Source organism: Malassezia vespertilionis, chromosome 6 (assembly GCF_029542925.1).
Source record: "Malassezia vespertilionis chromosome 6, complete sequence".
In the NCBI taxonomy this organism is placed as follows: Eukaryota; Fungi; Basidiomycota; class Malasseziomycetes; order Malasseziales; family Malasseziaceae; genus Malassezia; species Malassezia vespertilionis.
In genome coordinates, this window is record NC_079252.1 from 599,992 (window position 1) to 626,284 (window position 26,293).

General features: G+C 55.1%; 18 protein-coding genes across 18 annotated transcripts; 11 read left to right on the top strand and 7 right to left on the bottom strand.

Annotated features, from left to right (window-relative positions):
- Positions 1-800: 800 nt before the first annotated feature.
- LPD1 (dihydrolipoyl dehydrogenase) lies at positions 801-2,231 on the top strand (the record flags this gene model as incomplete). The annotated part of the gene is made up of 1 exon (XM_056208006.1): positions 801-2,231. The coding sequence occupies one exon, from the start codon at positions 801-803 to the stop codon at positions 2,229-2,231; it is 1,431 nt and encodes a 476-aa protein (XP_056063981.1).
- Positions 2,232-2,327: 96 nt separating this feature from the next.
- On the top strand, positions 2,328-3,614 carry MVES1_003192 (uncharacterized protein; the record flags this gene model as incomplete). Its single annotated transcript, XM_056208007.1, has 1 exon — positions 2,328-3,614. One exon carries the CDS (start codon positions 2,328-2,330, stop codon positions 3,612-3,614), a length of 1,287 nt encoding a protein of 428 aa, XP_056063982.1.
- A 36-nt stretch (positions 3,615-3,650) lies between these two features.
- Positions 3,651-5,253, bottom strand: KAR4 (mRNA (2'-O-methyladenosine-N(6)-)-methyltransferase; the record flags this gene model as incomplete). The annotated part of the gene is made up of 3 exons (XM_056208008.1): positions 3,651-4,842; positions 4,869-4,984; positions 5,011-5,253. The coding sequence occupies 3 exons, from the start codon at positions 5,251-5,253 to the stop codon at positions 3,651-3,653; spliced, it is 1,551 nt and encodes a 516-aa protein (XP_056063983.1).
- Positions 5,254-5,414: 161 nt separating this feature from the next.
- On the bottom strand, positions 5,415-6,098 carry YET3 (Endoplasmic reticulum transmembrane protein 3; the record flags this gene model as incomplete). Its single annotated transcript, XM_056208009.1, has 5 exons — positions 5,415-5,518; positions 5,547-5,583; positions 5,622-5,688; positions 5,716-5,993; positions 6,030-6,098. 5 exons carry the CDS (start codon positions 6,096-6,098, stop codon positions 5,415-5,417), a joined length of 555 nt encoding a protein of 184 aa, XP_056063984.1.
- Positions 6,099-6,217: 119 nt separating this feature from the next.
- Positions 6,218-7,744, top strand: MVES1_003195 (uncharacterized protein; the record flags this gene model as incomplete). The annotated part of the gene is made up of 1 exon (XM_056208010.1): positions 6,218-7,744. The coding sequence occupies one exon, from the start codon at positions 6,218-6,220 to the stop codon at positions 7,742-7,744; it is 1,527 nt and encodes a 508-aa protein (XP_056063985.1).
- Positions 7,745-7,827: 83 nt separating this feature from the next.
- MVES1_003196 (uncharacterized protein) lies at positions 7,828-8,712 on the bottom strand (the record flags this gene model as incomplete). The annotated part of the gene is made up of 1 exon (XM_056208011.1): positions 7,828-8,712. One exon carries the CDS (start codon positions 8,710-8,712, stop codon positions 7,828-7,830), a length of 885 nt encoding a protein of 294 aa, XP_056063986.1.
- A 72-nt stretch (positions 8,713-8,784) lies between these two features.
- Positions 8,785-12,219, top strand: rpc2 (DNA-directed RNA polymerase; the record flags this gene model as incomplete). The annotated part of the gene is made up of 1 exon (XM_056208012.1): positions 8,785-12,219. One exon carries the CDS (start codon positions 8,785-8,787, stop codon positions 12,217-12,219), a length of 3,435 nt encoding a protein of 1,144 aa, XP_056063987.1.
- Positions 12,220-12,288: 69 nt separating this feature from the next.
- MVES1_003198 (uncharacterized protein) lies at positions 12,289-12,699 on the top strand (the record flags this gene model as incomplete). Its single annotated transcript, XM_056208013.1, has 1 exon — positions 12,289-12,699. The coding sequence occupies one exon, from the start codon at positions 12,289-12,291 to the stop codon at positions 12,697-12,699; it is 411 nt and encodes a 136-aa protein (XP_056063988.1).
- A 1,686-nt stretch (positions 12,700-14,385) lies between these two features.
- MVES1_003199 (uncharacterized protein) lies at positions 14,386-14,620 on the bottom strand (the record flags this gene model as incomplete). Its single annotated transcript, XM_056208014.1, has 2 exons — positions 14,386-14,566; positions 14,613-14,620. The coding sequence occupies 2 exons, from the start codon at positions 14,618-14,620 to the stop codon at positions 14,386-14,388; spliced, it is 189 nt and encodes a 62-aa protein (XP_056063989.1).
- A 20-nt stretch (positions 14,621-14,640) lies between these two features.
- Positions 14,641-15,345, top strand: MVES1_003200 (uncharacterized protein; the record flags this gene model as incomplete). The annotated part of the gene is made up of 6 exons (XM_056208015.1): positions 14,641-14,715; positions 14,745-14,821; positions 14,850-14,961; positions 14,990-15,088; positions 15,116-15,300; positions 15,330-15,345. The coding sequence occupies 6 exons, from the start codon at positions 14,641-14,643 to the stop codon at positions 15,343-15,345; spliced, it is 564 nt and encodes a 187-aa protein (XP_056063990.1).
- Positions 15,346-15,508: 163 nt separating this feature from the next.
- On the top strand, positions 15,509-17,740 carry IFM1 (translation initiation factor IF-2; the record flags this gene model as incomplete). The annotated part of the gene is made up of 1 exon (XM_056208016.1): positions 15,509-17,740. The coding sequence occupies one exon, from the start codon at positions 15,509-15,511 to the stop codon at positions 17,738-17,740; it is 2,232 nt and encodes a 743-aa protein (XP_056063991.1).
- Positions 17,741-17,763: 23 nt separating this feature from the next.
- On the bottom strand, positions 17,764-19,701 carry DCR2 (Phosphatase dcr2; the record flags this gene model as incomplete). The annotated part of the gene is made up of 1 exon (XM_056208017.1): positions 17,764-19,701. The coding sequence occupies one exon, from the start codon at positions 19,699-19,701 to the stop codon at positions 17,764-17,766; it is 1,938 nt and encodes a 645-aa protein (XP_056063992.1).
- A 106-nt stretch (positions 19,702-19,807) lies between these two features.
- ubc15 (E2 ubiquitin-conjugating enzyme) lies at positions 19,808-20,525 on the top strand (the record flags this gene model as incomplete). The annotated part of the gene is made up of 8 exons (XM_056208018.1): positions 19,808-19,820; positions 19,894-19,977; positions 20,024-20,058; positions 20,087-20,144; positions 20,173-20,207; positions 20,234-20,290; positions 20,340-20,424; positions 20,455-20,525. 8 exons carry the CDS (start codon positions 19,808-19,810, stop codon positions 20,523-20,525), a joined length of 438 nt encoding a protein of 145 aa, XP_056063993.1.
- A 56-nt stretch (positions 20,526-20,581) lies between these two features.
- Positions 20,582-21,523, bottom strand: POP2 (CCR4-NOT core DEDD RNase subunit; the record flags this gene model as incomplete). Its single annotated transcript, XM_056208019.1, has 1 exon — positions 20,582-21,523. The coding sequence occupies one exon, from the start codon at positions 21,521-21,523 to the stop codon at positions 20,582-20,584; it is 942 nt and encodes a 313-aa protein (XP_056063994.1).
- Positions 21,524-21,626: 103 nt separating this feature from the next.
- RPN10 (proteasome regulatory particle base subunit rpn10) lies at positions 21,627-22,664 on the top strand (the record flags this gene model as incomplete). Its single annotated transcript, XM_056208020.1, has 1 exon — positions 21,627-22,664. One exon carries the CDS (start codon positions 21,627-21,629, stop codon positions 22,662-22,664), a length of 1,038 nt encoding a protein of 345 aa, XP_056063995.1.
- Positions 22,665-22,917: 253 nt separating this feature from the next.
- On the bottom strand, positions 22,918-23,067 carry MVES1_003204a (uncharacterized protein; the record flags this gene model as incomplete). Its single annotated transcript, XM_056208021.1, has 1 exon — positions 22,918-23,067. One exon carries the CDS (start codon positions 23,065-23,067, stop codon positions 22,918-22,920), a length of 150 nt encoding a protein of 49 aa, XP_056063996.1.
- A 489-nt stretch (positions 23,068-23,556) lies between these two features.
- Positions 23,557-24,811, top strand: STE3 (a-factor receptor; the record flags this gene model as incomplete). Its single annotated transcript, XM_056208022.1, has 4 exons — positions 23,557-23,764; positions 23,827-24,144; positions 24,212-24,665; positions 24,730-24,811. The coding sequence occupies 4 exons, from the start codon at positions 23,557-23,559 to the stop codon at positions 24,809-24,811; spliced, it is 1,062 nt and encodes a 353-aa protein (XP_056063997.1).
- A 493-nt stretch (positions 24,812-25,304) lies between these two features.
- SKI6 (Exosome non-catalytic core component) lies at positions 25,305-26,087 on the top strand (the record flags this gene model as incomplete). Its single annotated transcript, XM_056208023.1, has 1 exon — positions 25,305-26,087. The coding sequence occupies one exon, from the start codon at positions 25,305-25,307 to the stop codon at positions 26,085-26,087; it is 783 nt and encodes a 260-aa protein (XP_056063998.1).
- Positions 26,088-26,293: the final 206 nt, after the last annotated feature.

The following is a 26,293-nucleotide window of genomic DNA, read 5'->3' on the forward strand; positions in this document are numbered from 1 at the left end:
TACAAACGATAATCGCCTAGTTGGAGTGGGCCTTGTTTAAGTGTACATAGGCTAGCTGGAGCGCATCATTTCTACGTTGCTACGATGCTATGGACTTTGGCGCTGTCGAATAACGTCAAGCACACAAACCCGTCTAGAACAATTAAGCCTGTATCGCGCGCACAGCGCATGCAGCGTATCGAACAGGACGACGCGCTGCAAGAGCATCCCCACGAGCGTTTGCGCCGCCTTTCGAAGCGTATTGATACCTGGGGCGAAGAGCGAAATGGAAAATCCATTTGGCAGAGCTGGCTGGGTACGAGTGCACGATATACTAACATAAAGCTATTTCACCCCGCACACGCATCGTCCTTGGACTTGGTGCAGTTGGTAGGTGATGAGACGCGCGCTCACCGCTAGGTTTCTCAGCAGGTGGGCTCTACTTGGCCGACTGGCTGGAAAAAAAATACCCGAGCGGGAATAACAAACGCAGTACGCAAGAGCCCTCGCTGCGTCCTCAGATTCCACATGAGGACTCCGCCTCACGCACGCCCAAATTTTTTTCCATTAGTGTCGTCGATCACAAGTAGCATGCGGAATAGGGTACATGATGGGATTTATGCAACTTTCCGGCCCGCCGCGTGTTTCCATAGCTCCGCTCCACAATCGACGACGATTTCTCGCGATGCTGGGTTCTCTGTTGTCGTGCCCCCAGACCGTTTCCATGCGTGTATGTGTGCAGAAGTTACAAGACTGACAAACAGGCTGCTAGGCAGCCCCTGACGTTGCTGCGCCTTGCACCGCCTGTGCGCTGTGCGGCCATGGCCCGTACGTACGCCTCCGATGCTGCGCCGTATGATGTTGTGGTGATTGGTGGCGGTCCTGGCGGCTACATTGCTGCCATTAAGGCCGGTCAGCTTGGCCTGAAGACAGTGTGCATTGAGAAGCGCGGCGCGCTTGGCGGTACGTGCTTGAACGTTGGCTGCATTCCGTCCAAGTCGCTGTTGAACAACTCGCACAAGTACCACGATGTCCAGCACGACCTGAAGAAGCGCGGTATTGACGTGGAAGGCGTTAAGCTGAACCTTGATGTCATGCTGAAAGCAAAGGACAAGGCCGTCACGGGCCTGACAAAGGGCGTGGAGATGCTGCTGAAAAAGAACAAGGTTGATTATATCAAAGGAATGGCGAGCTTTGCCGGTCCGAACAAGCTGGATGTGCAGCTTCTCGATGGCGGCGAAACGCAAGTAGAGGGCAAGAACATTGTGATTGCCACCGGCAGCGAGGTGTCGCCTTTCCCGGGAATCGAGATCGACGAGAAGCAAATTGTGAGCTCGACGGGCGCACTGAGCCTACCCGAGGTGCCCAAGAAATTTGTTGTTATTGGCGGCGGTGTGATTGGTCTTGAGCTCGGCAGTGTCTGGCGTCGTCTGGGTGCCGAAGTCACCGTTGTCGAATTTAACGACGCGATTGGCGGACCCGGCGTCGACGCCGATATCGCCAAGCTCATGAAGCGTACCATGGAAAAGCTCGGGATCAAGTTCATGCTTGGCACCAAGGTTGCATCCGTAGAAAAGAGCGCGGACCAAGTCAAGATCAAGGCCGAAGACGTGAAGAGCGGCAAAGAGGTGGACATCGATGCCAACGTCGTGCTCATGTCGATCGGCCGCCGCCCCAATACTTCCGGTCTCAATCTTGAGGCTGTCGGCATTGAGATGGATAAGCGCGGACGTGTGGTTGTCGACGATGAGTACAACACGTCGTGCAAAGGCGTGCGTGCGATTGGCGACGTCACATTTGGCCCCATGCTTGCACACAAGGCCGAGGAGGAGGGCGTTGCTATTGCCGAGTTTATCAAGACTGGTCATGGCCATGTCAACTACGACGCAATTCCCGCGGTTATCTACACCTATCCTGAAGTCGCCTGGGTCGGCAAGTCCGAGACCGCGCTGAAGGACGAAGGCGTGCAGTACAAGACTGGCACCTTCCCTTTCATGGCCAACTCGCGTGCAAAGACGAACGAGGAGACAGAGGGGCTCGTCAAGTTCATTGTCGAGAAGGAGACGGACAAGGTGCTCGGTGTTCAGATTATCGGGCCAAATGCTGGCGAGATGATTGCCGAGGCGACGCTTGCGTTGGAATACGGCGCTAGTGCCGAGGATATTGCTCGCACCTGCCATGCTCACCCGACTCTTTCTGAGGCGTTCAAGGAAGCCGCCTTGGCGAGCTACGACAAACCGCTCAACTTTTGATAGTCCATATAGCCTTTTTCTGCCGGGCTGCTCTACCTGACTCGACCCGATCGTCTCCGCGGACTTGGCCCGATCAGACCACAGCACTTACCTTCGATGGGCATGTCACAATGGTGGATTGGCATTGGCGTGACGGTCGCTAGCAATGTGGTCATCTCGCTAGCGCTAAACTGCCAGAAACTGGCGCATATGCGCCTTGATGCCGAGGCTGTAGGCCCTGATTCGGAGCATACAGCGCTGCTTCGCGCGCGGACTACCAGAGTGAGCTATCTGCAAAGCAAGCTTTGGTGGCTTGGGCTTGCCCTGATGTGCGTCGGCGAGACGGGCAACTTTTTCTCGTATGGCTTTGCGCCTGCATCATTGATTGCACCGCTTGGTGCGGTAGCACTACTGGCGAACGTGCTTATTGCGCCGGCATTGCTGCACGAAAAGACGCTTTGCAAAGACATTGTGGGGATATGCTTTGCGACACTCGGCGCGGTAACCGTAGTGAGCAGTGCCGCACCGCAGACAAGTGTCCCTTTGCGTCCCTCATCATTGTGGGTTGCAATGGCGCGCCCAGTCTTTGTTGCATACGCCGTGCTCGCAATATGCGGCGCATTGGCGCTTATATGGTTCAGCCGCACCGAGTCCGGTAAACCGTCTGTGATTGCACACGTCGGCGTGTGTGCACTGTTCGGCGGATTTACCGTGCTTGCGACGAAAGGTGTCTCTTCTTTTCTTGTGCTGGGTGCCCGTGCGGGGCACAGGGCATGGGTGCTCTACGAGCCACTTTTCTATATGTTGGTCGCGGTGATGCTTGTGAGCGCCGTAGCACAGCTCCTATTTTTGAACAAGGCGTTGCAGCGATTTGGCTCACAGCAAGTGATCCCGACCATGTTTGTCCTGTTCACCATCTCGACGATCGTCGGCTCGGCGGTACTGTACCGCGACTTTGAGCGCATGTCGTGGGGACACGTTGTGCTGTTTGCTACAGGCTGTGCACTCACATTCCTGGGTGTATTTGTGCTTACTTCAGAGCATGCCTTGGACGACGACGACGTGGAAGCGCCGCACGAGCCACACGCGACTGGCCATGCGCCGCTGCAAACCGCAGCATCTTTGCCCAACGCCATGCGTCCTCTACGCCAGAGCAGCCTCGCGAATATTGCTGCAGCACTTGTCGAGCACTCGCAGCAGTATCTGCACGGCCCCTCTGTGCCGCATCTTATCCATCCTAACCAGCGTGGATTGCATCGCTCTACTTCGCTCACTGATTTGCGCGAAGACGCGCACGGATTGCGCCAACAGCATACCATGCTCGGCCTCAGCCCGGGACTGCACCTTTTCCTAGGCAACACTCACCCATTGGATGCTGCACAGATGGTGTCGCGTACTCCGTAGATACTATATATACCCTACTGTCCTTTTTCGTGATGGCTAGTCGAGCACCTGCATCTGCGCGCCGCTGAACCGTTCGCTGCCGCTAGGGACACTCACTCGCTCGCGACGTCCTGCTCCTTGGCACAGCAATGCACTGCGCTGCGGCTGGGGCCGGTATACGTGCGAGGGGACGCTTGGCGAAAATGGCACTGGCGCATGCGGCGCATGATACATGGGGTACGGGTACGGAGGTGGAATCATACCCGGGTAGGGATAGGTATGGGGATAGAGGTAGGTGGGCATCGGCGCATAAGCCGGGTACTGTGGGCTGTACATGGCAATTGGCGCTTGCTGGGGCGCATACGCCACCAGCGCCTGTGCTTGTCTGCCGCGCTGTAAGCGTGGCGGCGTTTTTGGCCGCAGCAGCTCGCACTCCTCCGAAAAAGGTAGTTTATTGGAGCGCATAGACAATGGACATCCTTGTATGTCCTCGCCGAATTGGTACAGATACGTTGCGCTGAGCGGCACCGCTTGCTCCTTCCATCCTTTTGCATCGGGGCCCAAGTCCTGTCCCACAGTGAGCCAGCCGCGCCGCAGGTTTCGATTCCTTCCAAACAGCTCGAGTCGGCGCGTGCCGAGACAAAAGTTTTCAATGGTATGGTACAGCTCGTGTGGCTTGCTGCGCAGCGAGATGCGGCCGCCAGGAACGTCTGGCTCGCCCTCCCACACAATCACGTCCGTGTCGACATTGCAATGCACAAAGAAGGAATCCGTGCTCCGTACGACAGTGCCTTGGATCCCCATCAAGCAGTGCTGGACAGTATTGTTGAGCAGCGATGCGTTGGACGCGTCGCGGGTGCGCACCCATACGATATCTTCGCACCGACGGTAGCCCCACCGCGCAAGCACTTCACGTCCACGCTCCAACCCATCGCTAGTCCCGCTGCCGACCCACAAAAAGATAAAACTATCGTGGGACGCGAGCTGTGGAATAGGAAGCGCCTCTATTTCGTCCCATGTCCATGAGCTCTCTCTAACGTGCCCAGGCTCGTCCCACGCGTAGGATGCTAGAGGTGGATCGAGCAAAATTACGTCGTATTGCATTCGGCGCAGTTCGGGGGGGAGCGCATGCGGCCGGTCGACAGTAGGCATCCACGTACGCAAATCCGTTTTGCAGTACGTCGCAGGAATCGAATGGGTTTCGACTAACTCGCGCTTCGCTGCAAGAAGCCGCTGGAGACGTGGGTGCCTGGGTAAGCAGCATATTCAACGTACTCATAGAACCGCTTCTCGTACGACGTATTCATGATCCAGCTCGCGGGCAGCGTTACGAGACCCGAGTCGATAAAATACTGGTTATAGTCGTTGCGAATCACTTCTTCCTCGGGCGACTACAGTTAGCATAGCGACAGCGTACATAATTTGGACCCAGCGCATTCATCTTGGCCCGCTTCGCAGGCTCGGCAATGTGCCATTGGTCCACAGCGTCGGCCAGCGTCGTCGCTGACGTCGACGCAAGACCCAATTGTGCCCAGCGTGGGTGCTGGGCGGCTCCGCACAAAGGTGCAACGGTGTCGACATGCAGCTGGTCTCCATACCGCTGCCGGATACGCGCTTTCAGCGAGCGATGCGTCTCGAGCGTGGCATATCCCAAAGGCATGGGCACGTCCGGGGGTGTGATGTGGAGGTTGGAAGGCGCCTGTCACGGTTCCCCTTTTGCGTCGCGGGGACGCTTGCACCGCCTCCGCATGTGCGGGGCACTGTGTACGCAGTGTGGCAGCACAGGAAATTATTTCACATAAACTAGCCTACTATAAGCATCTAGTCGGCCTTCTTGTCGGACACTTGTGCTTTAGCCTGTGCGAGCTCGTCGGTGAGCCGGTTGTACTCGGTTTGCTGCTGCTGCATCTGCTTCTTCATTGTAGCTAAGGTCAGTAGACATGCAGCACGTACCGTAGTCAGCGCTCGAGTGCGTAGCGTCGGGCGATCCCTGCAGTTAGCAACAAAAAAAAAAGAAAAAAGACGTACCGTGGCAGCAAGTTCTTCCTGTGCATTGATCAAGTCCAGGATAAGCGAATGCGTCCTCGCGAGGATACTAATGTCAGCACACAGCAGTACATACAGGCTAAGGAATAGCGTAAACCCAGTGAGGTAAACGTTGCGCTGAGCGTAGAACTTGCGCGCGAGATAGTTTTGCTCGTTGCGGAAATCAGAAAGACCCGGGTGTTCCTGCTGCGCGCTTGAATCGGACGTGATCTTCACCATACGCTGGAATGCGTCGACAAACAAGACAGCGACAAAGATGAACGTGATGCGCACGCCGTAGTTAATCTTTGCCACAATTTCACTCGTTGCCAAGAAGCGAAAGAGCTTGCGGCGCGCCGAAAACGGAAGCGGCACCTGGTGTCAGCAAACACAAACCAAAAAGCCACATACAATAAGAATCAAAAACATGGCCATCTGGAAGAGCAGCAGCGCAAATACAATCGAATAATACAACGTCATGGTGTCAGCTGAATGATCAGCACTGCACGGCGCGGCGCGGGAACCCGGTAAGATTACATAATCGTACGCACAACCGTGGCCTACATTCACCGCGGGACGCTTTGCTCGCAGCATATACGATGGGTGACAGGAGCCACGAAACGGCGCGCCCCGCCAGCAAGACTTTGCTGAATCTCGGCAATTTGCCGCCAAAGCAGATGAACTTTGAAACTACGGGCAGCAGCTTTCCCCGTCGTGCGTCGCGTGTCGATCCGAACAATCCTCCATGGCCAGCGTACCGTGGCTACCACGAGTACTCCTTTGCCCACGAGACGATGGGCAAGCGACTGCCCACGATTCTGGGCAAGGCTGTGGATGATGTGATTAAAACGCTGAATGAGCAGCACGATGAGGACCTGATTCTCGACTTGCTTCGCTGCATCGATCGCATGCACAAACTGATGAACGAGCTGATGAACAACGAGGTGCTGCGCCCCATCATCGACGATGGCGAAGGAGATATACCGCTGTGGAACAAGGCTATCGCAAAATACTTTCGCGGTAAGGACTTTATGAATGCACCGTGGCTGTTTGCCGAGGCGTACAAGTACCGTCGTCTCCATGAGTGCTTCTCTCTCTCGCGCTACTGGAAGAACTACGACGTGTTCTTCCGTCAAAAGTGCGATACATTTGCGCGCTCCAACACTGCAGTGTTTGAGCTATCCACACGCTTTGCAACCCCCTACAAGGAGGACACGTCACTAACTGCCGTGGAGCAGGAAAAGCTGCGCAAGCTGCTTTTCCTGGAGCTGACCCAGATTGCGCTGTGGGGAAATGCCACGGATTTGTCTTTGCTGATCAACATGACGGAAGAGGATATTAAAAAGATCCAGTCGACCGGCGGCGAGCACCTTGCCGCGACTGAGCAAAACATTCTTGGGAACCACTTGAGTCAATTGTGGAATCTGGTAAAAGGTATCAAAAACGGCCGCATCGATATCGTGCTCGACAATGCCGGATTTGAGCTGTACTGCGACTGCGTCTTTGCTGACTGGCTTGTCCAGTCGGGAATTGCGCGCGAAGTGCACTTCCACGGCAAGCGCATCCCTTGGTTCGTGTCCGATGTCACGCGCAAGGACTGGCATTGGCTGCTGAATGCGATGAACTACACGTTCCTATTCCATGATGCGAGCGACGCCGAGATGCAGTCTTTGCGCGAGCTCGGCAAGCGCTGGAGGCAGTACGAGACGGAAGGCAAGTGGATCTACGAGCAGCATCCCTTCTGGTGCTCGGGCTACACGTTCTGGTCGATCTCCACCGAGGCGCCGGACTTATTCCAATACCTGTGCGAGAGCAACCTGGTGATTTTCAAAGGCGACTTGAACCATCGCAAGCTCACCTACGATTGCCAAGCACCGACAGGAACGCCGTTTGACATCGCCATTGGGCCGCTTGCGAGCGAGCCCGGTGCGCCTCCTGTGCTGTCATTGCGCACCATCAAGTCGGACGTTGTCGTTGACATCCCGCTAGATGTCACGGCAAGGCTTGACGAGGAGGAGCCAGGATGGCGTATTTCGGGGAAGTACGCGGTTGTACTGCTCAGCGATCCTATGAAACAGGAGGAACACCTGCGCAACGCCGAGACCGGCGAGGCGCAGGATTTCTAGCAGCTATAGCCCAGGGTACCCGTAGCATGTTTGCTAGAAAAGCACGTATAATTGGTCTCTCTTATGCTGTCCATGCTATATATTCACACCGTCATCAATGGGTCGCGATCTTTGTCCGAGACGTGCACTTGCAGTGCTGGCAGTTGGTCGCGCAGCAGCGGTGCAAACACGTCACGGAAAAAGCGCCGTTCGGTGTTAGTATGATTCGTTATGATCAGCGACACACCCTGTGCATTCGCCGCGAGGATCTCGTGGTGCGATGCCTCGCCTGTAATCCATACATCCACGTCTGTGCACGCGCGCAACACCGAGGCACCCGATCCCGCACACGTCGCAAAACTACCCAAAGTGCTCGACATGTTCTTCCCGTCAGCAAGCGCAATCTGTACATGTTGCAAGCCGAGAAACTGTTTTGTGCGTGAGACCATATCTGCCAGTGTGCAAGTGCGCGCAAGCTGTTTGACGCGGCCAAGTCCTTCTGTCGGCGTGCGCGGCGCGCTGCATGGCTCCACGGGCTTGCTGTTTGATCCACCTTTGAGCAGGGCGACAATCTCACCTTCTTGCGGTGCGCCGTCCTCCCAGGGATATGCGAGCCCCACGACAAGCCAGTCATTAATCCCACCGTCCATGGCGTCGAGGCAGGTATGTGGGCAGTAAATGCTCACGCCGGCGGCAATGCATCGCAGCACGGACTGCTGCAGCGGCACAGCCAGTTTCAGTGAGCGTACTGGACTAAAGATGACCGGGTGGTAAATGATGGCCGTATTCATGCTCCGCAGCGAGAGCAGCTCGTCGGCCACCTCGGTCGTAAGGTCCACTGCGAGAAAAACGCCGTTGCCTTCGCACGGCGTGGGCGCCTGGGCCAGCAGCCCGACATTATCCCACGACCCTGCCAGCGATTTTGGCGCGATCATCTCCAAAAACTGCGCGACATTCTCGAGCGTCGTATTCTTCACAAGGCGCGCCATTGTCGTCGTGTGCCGAGTGCCGTGCGCCATCTATCACGTGGTCATTTTTTTGCTGCACGTTTGCTTGGTGCCATGAGGATGGAGGCGTGGCGTGCCGATGGCCTCGACGAAGTGATTGCGGCGGCAGAGCACGCTGGGAAAGGCCTGGCCGACCCGGTAAAAGCGATCGAGGACAAATGGATGCTTTTGCCGGCGTTCCTCCAGGTAAAAGGCCTGGTGAAGCAGCATATCGATTCGTTCAACTACTTTGTCGACGTCGGCCTCAAAAACATCTTGAAGGCAAACGAACGTGTGACGTCGGATATTGACCCAAAATTCTACTTAAAATACACTAATATCTTTGTGGGCCGCCCAGAGCGTGCGGATCCTGACGCAATAGACCGCAGCATCACGCCACACGAATGCCGTTTGCGCGATATTACCTACAGTGCGTTTATCTATGTGGATATTGAGTACACGCGCGGCGGCAAGATTGTGCGCCGGAAGAATGTGCCGATTGGGCGCCTACCCATCATGCTGCGCAGCAACAAATGCTGGCTCGCGGGCCAGGACGAAAAGATGCTGGCGCGTATGAACGAGTGTCCTTTGGATCCTGGCGGCTACTTTATTGTGAAAGGCACAGAGAAGGTGATCCTTGTGCAGGAACAACTCTCCAAAAACCGCATTATTGTCGAAGCTGATCCGCGTAAAGGGCTCGTGCAGGCGTCTGTCACCAGTTCCACGCACGAGCGCAAATCGAAATCGTACGTGCTCACAAAACACGGCCTCTTGTACGTAAAGCACAACTCGCTCCACGAAGACATTCCGATTGTGATTGTTTTTCGTGCACTTGGGATCCTGTCCGACAAGGAAATTCTCCAGCTTTGTGCAGGCCACGACGAGATCTACGCTGAGCTCTTTGCCGTGAACTTGGAAAAGGCCGCCAAGCTGGACATTTTCACGCGGAAACAAGCACTGGAATACATGGGCGCGCGCGTGAAGATCATGCGCCGCGGTGTTGGGCTGCGGCGCGCGCCGAGCGACGAGGCACTTGAAGTGCTGGCCACTGTGATTATGGCGCACGTCCCGGTGGACAATTTCGATTTTCGGAACAAGGCCATCTACCTGGCCGCCATGGTCCGCCGCGTGCTTGTGTGTATGGTCGACGGGAGCATGGTCGACGACCGCGATTATGTCGGAAACAAGCGGTTGGAACTCGCGGGCCAGCTTTTGTCCCTTTTGTTTGAGGACCTCTTTAAAAAATTTAACCACGACCTGAAGACCAACATTGACAAGGTGCTCAAGAAACCAAACCGCACTGCTGAGTTTGATGCGTACAACCAGTTTTTCTACCACGGGGACTACATCACTGCAGGGTTCGTCCGCGCGATCTCTACAGGAAACTGGAGTTTGAAGCGCTTCAAGATGGAGCGCGCCGGCGTCACGCATGTCCTGAGCCGGCTCAGCTACATTAGCGCGCTCGGGATGATGACGCGGATCAGCAGTCAGTTTGAAAAGACACGCAAAGTGTCGGGCCCGCGCGCGCTCCAGTCGAGTCAGTGGGGCGTGCTTTGCCCTTCGGATACGCCCGAAGGGGAGGCGTGTGGTTTGGTGAAGAACTTGGCGCTTATGACGCACATTACCACTGACGTCGACGAGAAGCCCATTGTGAAGATCTGCTACACGCTCGGCCTCGAAGACGTCAACCTGCTCACCGGCGCGGAGCTGTACGAGCCGAACATGTATGTCGTGTACGTGAACGGCAACGTTATCGGCGTCACGCGTTCTCCCCAGCGCTTTGTCGCCCAGTTCCGCTGCCTCCGGCGCGCTGGACACATGAATGCGTTTGTGAGCATTTACATCAATTCGCACCACCACACAGTCCACATTGCCTCGGACGGTGGGCGCATATGCAGACCGCTCATTATTGTCGAGTGCGGCAAACCGCGCGTGACGAACGAGCACATGCTTTTGCTGCGCGAGAGAAGGATGTTGTTTGATAACTTCTTGACGCAAGGGCTGGTCGAGTATCTCGACGTGAATGAGGAGAACGACTCGAACATTGCATTGTTTGAGCGCAACATCAACAGTAACACCACACATCTCGAGATTGAGTGTTTCACGATCCTTGGCGCCGTTGCGGGACTGATTCCGTACCCGCACCACAACCAATCTCCCCGCAATACGTATCAGTGTGCGATGGGTAAGCAGGCGATTGGCGCGATTGCGTACAATCAGCTGAACCGCATCGACACGCTCCTTTACTTGATGGTATACCCACAGCAACCCATGGTCAAGACCAAGACGATCGAGTTGATTGGCTACGATAAATTGCCCGCCGGCCAGAATGCCATGGTGGCTGTGATGAGCTACTCTGGCTACGACATCGAAGATGCGTTGGTGCTCAACAAGGCCTCGCTTGACCGTGGCTTTGGGCGGTGCCAGGTGATGCGCAAGCAGTCGACTGTGCTCCGTAAATATGCGAACGGCACCTTTGACCGGCTCGCCGACGCGCCCGTGAGCGAGAGCGGAGAACGGCTGCGCCGCTTCGACACGCTCGAAATGGATGGAATTGCCGGCGCCGGTGAGCGACTCGAGCCTGGCGACGTGTTTGTGAACAAGCAGGTACCGGCAAATGCAAACGACAACAGTGCAGGCACTGTACATACCGATATGTCGTACAAAGCCGCGCCATTGTCTTACAAGGCGCCTGTAGAGGGCTACGTCGACCAGGTGCTTGTCAGCGACACGGACTCGGACCAGACGCTTGTAAAAGCACTCATCCGCCAGACGCGGCGTCCCGAGCTTGGCGACAAGTTTTCTTCGCGCCACGGACAAAAGGGCGTGTGTGGTCTGATTGTGCAGCAAGAAGACATGCCATTCACCGACCAGGGAATCTGTCCGGACATTATCATGAACCCGCACGGCTTCCCTTCGCGCATGACTGTCGGCAAGATGATCGAGCTGCTTGCGGGCAAAGCCGGCGTGATTGACGGCGCATTGCAGTACGGCACGGCGTTTGGCGGCTCAAGCGTCGAGGACATGTCACGCATCCTCGTACAGAGCGGCTACAGCTATAGTGGCAAAGAATTTCTCACGAGCGGCACCACTGGCGAGCCGATGGAGGCGTATGTGTTCTTTGGGCCGATCTACTACCAGAAACTGAAACACATGGTGATGGATAAGATGCACGCGCGTGCGCGGGGGCCCCGTGCTGTGCTGACGCGGCAGCCGACAGAGGGGCGCTCGCGCGATGGCGGCCTGCGCCTTGGCGAGATGGAACGCGACTGCCTGATTGGGTACGGCGCGACGCAACTGCTCCTCGAGCGGCTTATGGTCAGCTCCGACGCGTTTGTTGTGGATGTGTGTGAGGACTGCGGCTTGCTTGGGTACAATGGCTACTGCAGCTACTGCAAGAGTCCCAAGCATGTCGTCAAGCTTACCGTCCCGTACGCGACCAAGCTCCTCTTCCAGGAACTCATGGCAATGCAAGTCGTGCCTCGCCTCGTGCTCGAAAATGCAGTGTAGCTTCGATACCCCGTAGCAATGTCACGTGCTACATAAGCCCGCCCTGCGTCGTTTTTTCTTCTCTCTTGCATGGGCGCCGCCGCTTCCAAGCCAGGGGGTGCGGCTGCCACGCAAGGGTTTGAGCAGCTGCACAAGGAAGAGCTTGCGCTTGATGCAGCTGCAACATCGCAAAAAGAAGTCCCGTCGTGTCTCACATTATTTGACCGTTGGCTTTCGTGCTACGCGTTGGGTGTCCAGTTCCGCAATGTGTACCGGTACGGGACCATTGCGGACTGTGCGCCGCGGCGCGAAGATTTCAAATTTTGCTTGACAATGCGGGAGCTGGATCCAGAGATGCGCCGTGCAGCATGGCTTAATCGACGTGCGGAGGAAAAGGCGCACCAACGCCAGAGCGTGCATTCGAGCGAGAATGTGTGGGAAATGCGCCGCGATCCACTGCTTTCGAAAGAGTACGAGGACGATGCATTTCCAGCACCATGAGTGTATGTATGGTAGGGAGCGGGGTGCTATATGATTAGCATTTCTACTACAGTTCTGCTTCCGAAAAGGTTTTCCTTTGTGGACAATGTATACCAAGCTTACCATTGTATGACGCACCCCGCTTTTCTTTTGTGTGGGACTGTGCTGACGTACAGACTGTTGAGCTGACGCGTATTTGCCACGAGTATGTATTTAACAGCCCATGTGTCCGGGATTAAACTTGAGTACATCCATTCTTTGAGGAGGGTGCAGTGGAAGCAGTGTGTGCTGCACAGCGCAAGGGCCCGTGGCGAGGTAACGGCTCTGCTGCGCTTTGCGCGTGTAGCTTACAGCACGCTGTGGATCCTGTATCTCTTCGACGATTCACTAATCTTCTCTATGATCCACATGGGCTCCACCGCCGAGCGAATGCTGACCATACAGTATACCCTTGTGAGTGTTTTCCCAATCCCACGGGATGATGATTGCCTACCATAGACACTAGCATGGCGAGCCGATTGGCAATGTGCCTTGCTACAAACATGCATCACCAACTGACCCTCTTTTATGCGTGGCACATACTGACTGTGCAGATACCCATAGCACTATCTCATTTTCCATCTTTTGCAGTTACAGACATGTCGCCCAGCGCTGCCTCGAGTGCTGCCACATCAGGTGGGGACGTGGCACTTTCGTGCGCTCGCGGCGCTGCGTCGCAACGTGCCTTGCGTGGGGTCGCTTGCGCAGCTGCACTCTTTGTAGGGCCGCGCTCTTTGTGGACCGCGGAGTCGGGCAAGAGAGCTTTGGCAGGTGCTGCATCGCTCTCTTCATTTGCACGTACAATATCCGCAAGAGCGCGTCCTCCTCGCGCCGATCCCTCGCGCGGCGCACGTCGCGAAGGCCTAAACCGTGCGATATCCTCTGCAGGCGTGAACCCGGGCCTTACGCGCCGCTCCTTTCTTACACTACAGTCAGAAACCACCATCCACCTACGATCCATCCGCGCGCACACTCTGCGGCACGACCTGTGCTTTCCCTTCGCGCACAATCCCCGACGGCGTCGCTGGGGGCGACGTCGGCATGGAGCGAGGCAGCCTCCACACTGCACTGCAACGCGGAATTCTATGCATTACACAAACGGTTTTTTGGGCCTACATGACTAGGCCTATTTACTGCTCAGCGGCAGCAGCGGCCTTGCGCGCAGCAGCGCCCCGGGGAGCGCGCTGGCGGGGCTCACGCACAGCACAGCGCTGCGCGTTGACAATGGCGGTCGCGCGAGCAACAGAGGCTATTTGTGTCAGTATACTGTCATGTGGGAGTTCGCCAGGCCAAGGCATGCAGCACGACACGCTGCGTGCCCACAATGGGCGCTTCTCTGACATGCTATTGCATCACAAATACGCCCGTCCCGTCATCGCATATGCATCAGGGGGGTTCTAGCGTGATGCGCGCACGCGCGCGCTGCATGGCCTTGCAAAGTACGTACCTTTGCGGAGATCGGGGCGGTAGCCGCTCTTGGCAACAATGTTCGCAACAGCGCCAGCGACGCGACGAGCACCACCCTGGACATGGTGCACGTTGTACGTGTTCTTAATCGCGCGGGGGTTAGCCTTGGACTTGTGGGTGGCCACAAGGACGCCCTTGCCGTCCTTGGCGGGCACGATGCTGACCGACTTGTCGTTGACCAGGCTCGAGCACTAGCGTTAGTCATGCGCACTTTGCGTCGCGTACCTTGTAGTTGTGGAGCGCAGACACGTTACCGGTCTCGCGCGTGAACACGCGGCCGAGGCCCTTTTGCTTGACAATGTTGCTGTTTGTCTTGCGGATAAGAAGCCACTGAAGATCCTGCGTCGACATGTCGGTGGAAAGTACGAGGCCTGCAATGCGGCTGGTTTTCCAGAACTACATAAATCACGTGATGTACAGCTGATTACGTAGCCATGGCCCAAGCCACCGTCGACCATGGCGACGTGTGGGGAGCCGAACTCGGCGAACACGAAAACGAATCCACGCGGGATTCCGTGTGCGACATTTGTGGTATGTACCAGGATGCGATCTAATTACAGGACGATGTGGTGGCAGTGCTCGGGAGTCCAGACAAAGACGTGATGCCCACGCTGCATGGTTTCCAGGACGCAATTTCGTGCGTGTGCGCGACCGCTAACACACAGCAAGTACAAGGCTATGGAGATGAACATAACACAGCGCAGAAAAGGCCTTTTGCAAAAAATTCCCGATATCAGCAAGACGCTCGAGATGGTGCAGTACCTCAAGAAGCGCAAGGTACGTGCGCTGTGCATGCTGACCACAGGACGACTCGGAGGCGATTGATACCATGTTTGAGCTAAACGATACGCTGTATGCGCGTGCATCGATCGAGCCCGTCTCGCGCGTGCACCTTTGGCTTGGTGTACGTACAAAAACTCACTGACCACAGGCGAACGTCATGCTTTCGTACACCCTCGATGAAGCGATTGACCTACTCACCGAGAAGCTGCAAGTGGCACGTAAGAATTTGCAGATGACGAGCGAGGATCTTGGATTTTTGCGCGATCAGATCACCACCATGGAAGTGAACACCGCACGTGTTCACAATTGGGACGTAAAACGCCGTCGCGAGCGGTACGTACTGGGTGCATGGCTGACGATAGAAAGCTCAGCGCGTAGACCGTGAGCTCCCCCCTTTGCGCGGAACGACGAGTCCTTGTAGATTAGCAATGCAGCGTAGCACGATTGGTTTCTGTACATGTGGAGGCACCTCCAGCGCGTGGCACTTTTTCTTCTTGTCCACGGCATGCTTCCTGTGGGTGTGCAGTGCGCTCAGCGCACGATGCAGTGCGCCAGGGTGCAGGTCCCCAAAGCGCAGCACACCTATCTACATACGCGTGTAGCTCTGGCCAAGCACCGGACATCGGGCGATGTGTCGCGTCCCCCACAGCCAACACCCAACGCGCCTGGCAAAACGATGCCTGCGCAGCGCAAGAGCCAAGTGCCGAGCGCAAAGAATTGGGCGCAGTCTGGCGCACGGAAATATGCACCGCAGCACAAGAACACTTTTTCGCCCCCACCGAAAGCGCCGCTGAAACAAGAAGCTGCACATACCAAGCAAATCAGTCTGCCGCGTGTTATTTCCGTCGAGCACCTTGCCCGCATCCTCGGCGTGAATATGCGCATGCTGCAGTTCCGGATGGAAAAGATTGGATTGACCGATACACGCGCAGACCACCTACTCAAGTTTGAGGACGCAGAGTTGCTTGCGGCAGAATACAACGCCGTAACAAGTGTCGACGAGGAGCGTGCGTTCGATATTCACGCACGGCCTTTTGTGCCTGCGTCGGAGCAAGCCAGCCTGCCATTGCGTCCACCAGTCGTGACGATCATGGGCCACGTCGACCACGGAAAGACTACGCTCCTGGATACCTTACGTTCTTCCTCGGTAGCGCAGGGCGAGGCCGGCGGCATCACGCAGCACATTGGTGCATTCTCCGTGCCTGTCCAGCGCAAGGGCCAAGGCGGCATTGATACAGTCACTTTCCTCGACACGCCTGGCCATGCAGCGTTTTCCATGATGCGCAGCCGAGGCGCTTCCGTCACAGACATTGTCGTGCTGGTCGTCGCAGCAGACGACGGCGTGATGCCGCAGACAAAAGAAGTGATCCAGCTGGTGCATGGCGACCAAGGCACGCGTGTTCCCCTCGTCGTGGTCATTTCCAAGATCGATGCGCCTAACGCGGACGTGGAGAAGGTCAAGTACGCGTTGATGGGCGCTGGGATCGCCGTAGAAGAACTTGGCGGCGAAATCCCATGTGTCGAGATCAGTGCGCGGAAACATATCGGGATTGATACGCTCGAGGAAACGCTTGCGCTCCTCGCCGAGCTGGCCGAACTGCGTGCGGAAAAAGAGGGCGCGGCCGAAGGGCGCGTGCTGGAAAGCCGCGTAGAAAAAGGGCGTGGAAATGTGGCTACGGTGCTGGTACAGCGGGGTGTGCTGCGCCCCAGCGATACAGTGCTTGCCGGCACGGCATGGGCCAAAGTACGGCAGCTGACCCAGCCCGACGGCAAGCCTACCAAGGCAGTCTACCCAGGCTACCCTGCCCAAGTCGCCGGATGGCGCGAGCTGCCCGCGGCGGGCGATGCATTCCTCGGCGCAGACGAAGCCGCGTGCAAACGCGCAGTCGAGAGCCGCAAGCGCCGCTTGGAGCAGGCTTCCCTGCTCGAGGACGCAGAAAAAATCGACGAAACCAGGCGGCGTGTGGCCGAGGCCGAGCTGCAGCGCGAGCGCCTGGCGTATGAAGAGCGCCAGCAGCTGCGCGAGCTGCGCCGCAAAGAGTCCGAAGGCAGCTTCGATGCGGATGCACTCGAGGCCGTCACGCAGGCACAGCGCGCGGCGCGCGCTCTGAACGAAACACATGTCGAAAAAGCGCGCAAAGAGCTACTCTTGATCCTCAAGGGCGACTTTTCCGGCACCGTTGAGGCGCTCTCCGGCGCAGTCAGCGGAATTGGAAACACCGAGGCAGTCGTACGCATCGTGTCCCAGAGCGTCGGCGACCCCACCGAAGGCGACGTCCACACCGCGCATGCCATCGGTGGGCAAGTACTTGGCTTCAACGTCAAAGCGCCCAAGGGTGTGCAGTCTCTTGCCGCACGACTGCAGCCGCGCGTGGCCGTACACTGCGACGATGTGATTTACAGGCTTATGGAGCACGTCACCAGCCAAGTTGCGGCACTGCTGCCGCCCGTGCAGGAGCTGCGTGTCCACGGCGAGGCGCACGTCTCGCAGATTTTCCAGATCAAGGGCAGCGGGCGCGCGGCAAAGAGCATTGCCGGGTGCCGCGTTACGAACGGCTTGATTTCCCGCGCGAACCAAGTCCGAATCTTGCGCGGCGCGCAGCGCGAGGAAGTGTTCCGCGGCAAATTGGACGCGCTGCGCCAGGTGAAGAAGGACGTCTCGGAAATGCGCAAAGGCACCGAGTGCGGTATGTCGTTCGATGGGTTCGACGAGGTGTGCGTGGATGATGTCGTGCAGTGTTTCACGACGGTGGACGTGCCACAGACACTGTAAATGTATTCTAGTTATGTACTATATCACGTCTCAAGCTCGGTCTCTTGCATGCGGTCTGTTGTATTGTCCATGCGGTGCCACGTCTTGATTGTCTGCCCGTACGATCCAACCTCGTAAACGCGCGCACGGCGGGGAAAGCCGACTTTGCCGTACGCTGCATAGCTTGCACCACCGCCAAAACAAATCCACGTCCCTTTTATCCTGCGGCAGTCGTCATTATTGTGCATGTGCCCGTGCACAAACAGTTGCACACCGAGCGTCTCGTTGCTGCGTACGCTCGCAAGCGCGGCAAAAATGCCGCGCTCTGCCTGGCCGCCAAGTCGCTGGTGCTTCTCTTCGCGCACACCCGAAATCAGTGCACGGCCGCTTGCGTCGTGGTCCACGGCGTCAAATGCCTCGGGGATTGGAATATGGACAAACATTATGCCGGGAGGACGAGCATTGCGCAGCGCGTCCTGTGCAAGACGCCGGGGGCCAAGCTGCGACTTATTCGTGCCGGGCGGGTAAGCAAACAATTGCGCGGGCGGCGTATATGGCCATGGCGCAGGAGCGCGGCGCAGCATGGTATCGAGTACCCATTCGACCTGGTCTTGGTGAATATAGTCGTAGCGCAGGCCTTTCCAAGGGTGCGTCAGGGTCGGTTTTGCATTCGCGCCGGAATCGAGGCCCCAGAGCGTCAGCAGCTCTTGTTGGTCGGCGTTGGGCGAGCGGACAGCGACGTCATAATTGCCCGCGCCGTGCATTTCTCTGGGCCCGGCGCGTGTGAGGGAGTAGGGAAGTTGCGCGAGGAACTCGATGTGGGCATGGCGTGTAAGGAAGCCAGACTCGGCGTCGTGGTTGCCGAGGAGTGCCATCCACGGGATCTTGCGCCGTATGATCGGAGCAAGCCACAAAGAAATCACGCTCTGCTCGTCCCAGCTCGTGCCTTGGCCGTTCAGCTGATCGCCGGTGAAGACGACCAGATCGGGATGTTCCTCATCGAGCCACTGCTCGAGAAGTGCAAGCGTATCGTTATGAGAGCGGCATGCTCCCACATCTGCTACATCCCGGCATGCTTGCTGCTCTACACTAAAGTGCAGGTCCGCGAATTGCAGAATGGTAAACGTGCCATTCGCGTGGAATTTGGGCTGGGGAGTCTTGGGGTGGACATGCACGGTGCGTCGTGCGTACAGATGGCTTGCAGGCTGCTCCGCAGAGAGCGTCGCTGCAAGGGAAAATTGAGGCAGGGAGGGGTTGTCGCCATACGTGATGGCAAGCTCTGTAATGGGCTTGTCGTGCTCCTCGGGCGTTGCCGTGCGGAAGTACAAATAGGTTTGGGGGGCCTTGTTCCATGCCATTTTGATTCGCATGGGGACGTGCACCTTGTGCCATCCGGGTCCTTCGGGCTTCGCTTCCACATCGCTCACTGACCTGATATCGACAATGCGCGTGCCATCGAGGCCGTACGCGCGACGATAAAACAAGGCGCGCGTCACTTGCGGCCAGTAACTCGGATTCGCGCCGACCCGAGCAAGTTTCCCGAGCTTCTTGGCCGACGACGAGCGCAGCGGCTTATCTACACGGATCCACCCACTCGCAAGGCCATGGTCGTCTATTTTATCCACAATGCACCCCACAAGCGGAATACATGTGCCGATGGTGATGTTGTACAGTGGGAGAATGTTTGGCTGGAGCGGCGCGTACGCATGGACGCCGGCCATGCTCTCCACAAGCGCCATAGGGTTGCTTGACACATCCACTTCTGCAATGCTTTCCGCGCTGTCCTCGGCAGGCGCTGTCGAAGTATAGGGGCCAATGACGGGGCGGTGCCATGCGGAGCTAACGTGCAAAGCAACTTGCGGCCGCGCAGTAAACTTGGTAACTAAGACCAAAATAACGATCCATGCAAGTAGCACAGGAAAAATTAGCGAGGAGATCCGCCCGAGCCATGGCCGGCGTACAAACATGTTGCGTCCTGCCATGGTCGCCACAAGGACGCTCGCACGTGGAGTGTGAGCACAGACCAGTAATCACGTGAAGTGCACCTAACGCCCACCGTCCCAGTTTTGTGTCGCGTCATAGTTCCCCATGGCCGCAACGAGTGGCAATGCTCTGCTGTTGAAGCGGCAGCTGATGGAACTGAAGAAGAGTATGTGATGCCCGTTTGCTGACAGCCGACCCTGTCGATGGATTTAGTGCGGGTCTTAAGAACGACGAGAATGTGTTTGAATGGGAGATTATGATTATTGGGCCTATGGGTGCGTTTCCTTCTTCTTGCTAATGCTCCAGATACCTTGTATGAAGGCGGATTCTTGCGCGCCGAGCTCACATTTCCTCCGGTACGTGCACATCGCCATTAACGTGCAGGAGTACCCATTACTTCCTCCAATACTCAAGTTCAAAACGCCCATGTGGCACCCAAATGGTACGTCGATGCGCATCGCTGACTTCAGTGTACCCCGACGGTACCCTTTGCATATCCATTCTTGTGCGTATATCTCTGCCTAACCATAGCACGCGCCTGGCAAGGACGAGTTCGGGTACGAGGATGCCAACGAGCGGTGGCTACCTGTACATTCGGTCGAGTCAATCGTACGTATCCATGCAGTGCTCACCACAGCTCATCTCGGTCATCTCCCTACTCAGCTCCGATACGCCCAACACGGACTCGCCGGCCAACATTGACGCTGCGAAGCAAGTGCGCAGTACGTAGCCCACGCCCAGCTAACCAGCAGCGGACCTCGCCGCGTATCGTAAACAGGTGCGGCGCCTCGTGCGCCGATCGACAGAGGAAGAGTTCGACTAGTGCTGTACATATGCGACCTAGGATGCAAGGTAGTATACAATTCCTATGTCGACTTGCTACGCTTCCGCTATGCGCGCATGCGCAGACAAGGGTGAATGCAAAGGCGCACTACCGCCTGGCGTCATGGGTGTGGATACAACCGCTTGTGCATGCTGTGCACTCGGCGTTGCGGCGCGGTGCGCCTGGTATACGACCCCGCCGGACGGCAGCACTGCGGCATTCGACGTGTTTGCGAATCCATAAAGGCACCCAAGGTGCTTTACATCGTCAATCGCACCTTCAAAGAAGCGCTCGCGCAGTCGGAAGAAAGTGGACGCGGTGAGCAGAGAATCGCTCCCTGCCTGGTGCTGTTGCCCAATCCTTGTGACCTGCAAATCGTCTGCGACTTCTTGCAAGCCACCTTTGAGTGCTTTGCAGCTGCGCATAAGGTACTTGATATCGTATACACATGGAAACCACAGATGCAGCAGATCAAAAAAGTCGCGTTCCTGCGCAGGCAAGGGAAGCGACGTGACGACTTTGAGTAGGTAGCCAAAGTCGTAGCCCGAGTGGAACGAAATCCAGCGCACATTGTCCAAAAGCGCGAGCCCAGAGGTAATTAGTCGCTCGCCAAAGTGCTCCAAATCAATGCCAAAGCGCGCATGCCGCTCAAAGTCCAAGCCTGCTTTGGTCAACAGCTCGAGCGAGTCCGGTGCACACATATCTTCCTCCAGATCGAAGTGGAAATTAAACTGCCAAGTGCACGTATCCGGAGGCAAATTGCCGTCTGCATCACATATGGTCAACCCAATCTGGATCAGGTGCAGCAGGTCCACATTGCACCGCAGGGTTTGGTAGTGGTAGTCGGTCGATCCACGAAATTGGCCTATTGGCCGCGCCACAATCCCAGGGAACTCGGTGTCCATAGCTACGTAAGGGTACACTTCAATTGCAGTACAGAGATATTCCATCTCTTGCTCAAAATTGTCCGCCCATACATCGCGGATCCGACCCACCATGCTGGCGTCGACCGCGAAAGAAGCGCTGTGCCGCGGCAAATATCTTGTCACGTGATCATTCGCCACGCTGCGACGCGCAAGCGGTTTTCCCTCTCAAGCCAACATGCCGCTGGAAGCGACAATGCTGGTGATTGACAACTCAGAGTGGATGCGGAACGGTGACTACCCGCCATCGCGCTGGGAGGCTCAGGCAGATGCAGTCAATATTGTGTTCGACGCAAAGACGAACTCCAACCCGGAGAATATGGTCGGTATCATGACCATGGCCGGCAAGAGTCCAGAAGTGAAGGTTACGCTCACGCAGGATGTGGGCAGGGTGTTTGCAGCATTGCACGATAGCAAGCTCGATGGAACAGTGAAACTTTGCACAGGCATTAATGTCGCGCAGCTGGCACTCAAGCATCGCCAGAACAAGAACCAGCGGCAGCGCGTGGTGGTATTTGTAGGGTCGCCGGTCGCAGATACGTCGGAGAGCTTGCTTGCACTGGCCAAGAAGCTGAAGAAGAACAATGTCGCTGTCGACGTCGTCAATTTTGGCGAAGACGAACTCAACCAGGACAAACTTGCCAAGTTCGTCGAAGCGGTGAACAGCAGTGAGAATAGCCATCTGCTCACGGTTCCGACCGGCGCGAATCTGTTGGCTGATACCCTCATCTCGTCTCCGATTGTCTCGGAGGGCGCGCCGGAAGCGAGTAGCTCCGGTGAGGGAGGAGCAGGAGTTGATCCGCAGCTGGGCGTGGACCCGAGCCTAGATCCGGAGCTTGCTATGGCATTGCGCATGTCGCTCGAGGAGGAGCAGGTGCGTCAGCGGGCTACACAATCGGGGACAGATACCGCAGAAGGTGCTGCTGGGTCCATGGTGCCGCATGGCGCGCCTCCGATCACAGGGACTGCCGGGCTCGATACCAATGAGTCCAACGATGCACAGTCGGAGCAGGCACTTTTGGAGCAGGCGATCGCTCTTTCGCAGAACGGAGCTCCAGAGCAGGCAAGTGCTCCGGGCGCAGCTCGCGCTACTGTTGCGGGCGCAAACGACGGCGATGAGGACGAAGATATGACCGAGGAAGACGCTATTGCTAGGGCTATCGAAATGAGTCTGATGGATGGCAATCAGAGTAGGCCGGACTCAAATCAAAACTAGCACAAATATGTCGAGTTTAAAATAGAAAATTAATTCGACTGCATCATAACAAATTGACAATGGATTCGAGTCCATGCCAAACTCATTTAATGAATCTATGACGATGTTTCAAACATTGCGCAAAAACAAGTAATGGCCAGCTAAAAAGTCTACGAGAAAAAAGGTTGTTATTGCAATAACCGTTGTGGGCACTTATATAGCATCACAATCATTGGTTATGCGTCGTTTATGCGTTGTCCTTTATATGCAAGGCTTAAGCAATGACGCAGTAGTAGATAGGGTTAGGTCCACCCATATAATCAAGTTCTTGGTTGACGGGGGTGTTGTTGTCCTCACTGGCATGATTGTCCTGAGGAACAGAAGAGATAGCTTTAGCGTTGAAAATTTCTTGGCAAGAGTCCATATTGAAAGGTGTTTTGGATGGTGAAACTACAACTCGATTCAGGCCCTATATATATCTTTCGACAGTGTATTCCCATGCCCGTCATTTTATAAAAAAGACATAGTCACAAGTCGTGCAACGATGACTATGCTTTGTTCGGTTGAAGAAGATGAAGAAAGGAAATGCTTGTTTCAGCAAATCTTTGTTAGCATACTCGTGCATATGATTCGTGCGTGTTGTCAAACATTAATTTCTCGGCTTTCTTAGTCAAGAATGTGGGGGGGGGATTAGCGTGCCCTTTTAATCGGAACAATGAAATTTACGCTATCTTCCATAATGCAGACGTTGAGATTACACACCGTTTAAATGCAACAAAGTAAAAAATAACAACTTTGTTACTTGTCAAAATTACTTTGTCAACTTTGCCAATACTATAAAGTACGGTTGATAGATAGTTGTAGACTCTAATCGGATCACAGTTCATGATAACACTGGGTACGCAGTATCACAATGCTTGAATCAACTGTGGCATATATATTTTTCGCATTCATTACAACTGGGATGTTACTAGTGCCCTCTCGCACGCATTGGAAGGCCAGAAATGCAGGGACTATACTGATAATAGGCTGGGTCTCAGCCGAAAATTTCTTCGACGCCATCTCGTCTATTATATTTCTAGATGCAAGATCCGCAAGAGCAGTAAGTTGGTGTGATTTTGGTAAGTAACTGCATTCTTCACCTGAACAAATTTGCTTACTTGGTTTCTTCTTTTTCTTTTAGCTGGCGCTTTAAAGTACATGTGGGGAACAGGGTGCTGTATGGGCAGCCTACTACTGCTTAGACGTTTAAAGATCATTGCTTCGAATCGGCCAGGTACTTCCAAAAATCCAAGCAAGAATCTCATGTTCGCCATCGAGATAACTGTAGGTATTATTGTACCACTATTAGAGGTTCCATTTCATGTGATTGTTCAAGGGCACCGAATGGACGAAATTCAAGGTCTCGGTTGTTTCGTACCAATGTACCCAAGCTTGCTGTCTGTGTTCTTGATCATGGTTTATCCAGTGGTTGTTATTTTGATCAGTGGAGCGTATGGAGGTACGTTACACCTCAGTAAGCTAATGTATAGCATTAGCAGTTTATTCGTTAATGAAACGAAGAAGAGAGTTTTATCGGTTTTTCAATCCAAGCCAAACAGGACTTTCCAGATCACAGTACCTACGTTTGATGGCATTAGGCATCTTGAATGTGTGTTTATGGTTTCCTTTGTCATTCGCCTTGCTCATTGCCAATTTGACACATCTTAAAATTATGCCGTACCACAACTGGAGAAGCGTTCATGGTAAATTTAACGTCGTGGACTTTTACCCCATTGAAGTATTTCAACAGCTAAACAAAACCTCTTACATCATTTTGGAATTGTCTAGATGGATCGGACCTGTCGTTGGGCTTGCGTTCTTCCTTTTCTTTGGTATAAAACCAGAAATATGGAAATTCTATTACAACACCATCAAGAGGTGGAAATTTGTGGGTTGCACCTGTAATTATGTCAGGTCATTAACGGAATCGAAAGGAAAGGAATCATCTCAATACAACACAGAGAGCGATGATGAACAGAGGTGTGTATTTTGCTCCCTTGTGCTTTTTGCAGGATGATATTGACAAATAAATTCATTTTTGAAGATCCATTACTGATGTCGCAACATTATGTGACGAAGGGTCAAATAAATGGACAGTTGATTTGGAAAAGGGAGAAAATTTTTGAACTTTTAAAGCGCAAAGAACCAAGACATGCCAGTTTCAAACCAATCCTATTCTTCACTTGTGCATAATGAAAAAAGTTCCCGAGCAGCCCATGACCATATTAAAACGACAATACAAGGCTATAAAATTTCACTCATGTTTCTAATAATTCATGTACAACAACTAGCGTGTGGATGAGGCTGTACACTGCCACACTCACGATAAAAGTTGCCGATACATTGATATTGGCAATACATATTGACCCCCCGCTTCCATCTGCCGTCGATTTGCCGCAATGCAACAAAGAGGCAAGAAGGGAGGGCTTCGATAGTGCCGTATCCTATTAAGAAGCGCTACGACGAGATTGTGTTTGAAGACCCAGACATTAGTCAGCACACTGTACTAGACGTGTCGGTCGTCTCGACGTTTTTGTGCAGCTATGGTACGTATTCAAACATATCCTGGGACTTATACATGAGTCGCGTGTCGAACTTCTTAGCGCAGGCGGGTATCGCATGGATGGTCGCCATGCACTTGAGCTGCGGTCTTTAGAGATCCAGCTATCGCCGCATACAGCAAGCACAGCGTCGCTTTTGCCCATCGGCGCTGCCGCAATGGGCCGCCCCACCGGCTCCGCACAAGTAGTGCAAGGGCTGACGAGTGTATCTGCATTTGTATTTGGCCCACGCGAGCCTGGCCGCGTGAGCCGTGCTTCGGCTGTGCGTGGAAACCGTGCTGGACTGCATGTGGAAGTAGCAGTTGCGCCATGGGGCTCTGTGGACCGCCGGTACCGGAGCCGAAACGATCGACACATTGTGGAATGGGCAAATGCGATTCAGTCGACATTTAACCCAGTGATTCACACACACTTATACCCCCGGTCCCAAATTGATATTGTTGTCCAAGTCCTGCAGCAGGATGGTGGTGTGCTTCCCACCGCTATTAATGCATGCACACTTGCGCTGATGGATGCAGGAATTTCCATGTCGGACTATGTTACCGCGCTGACGTGCGGACTCTATGGCTCGACCTCGCTTTTGGATCTTAACCTTGCGGAGCAGACAGATCTCCCCTATGTGACCATGGCGATCCTCCCCCGCTCTGAAAGATTACCGCTTCTTACTCTAGATACGCGTCTGCATATCGACAGGTTTGATGCCATGGTCGGTGTATCTATTGAGGCAGCGCAAGTGATTCGCGACGCGATGGATGCCGCGATGCGGGCCCGCACCGGAAAATTACTGAAAGCAATGAACGGTGAAAAAGGAGAAAAGGATCTTATGCAAGAGGATATGTAGTTGGTATAAGCACTGCACTGTGTTGTGCTCAATAGTATCACTCAGCACACGCCATCTACTCGGCCTCCCTCCGTTCCGCCGCACATCGCCATGTGCTTCTAGGTCCGTGCTGACTCCACGTGGCAATACACAGCGGGTGGAGTCGGAGTGAAAGAAGGCCATCGAATGGCGCTTACCTAAGACGGCAGCGCACGGTGCCGGCCCGT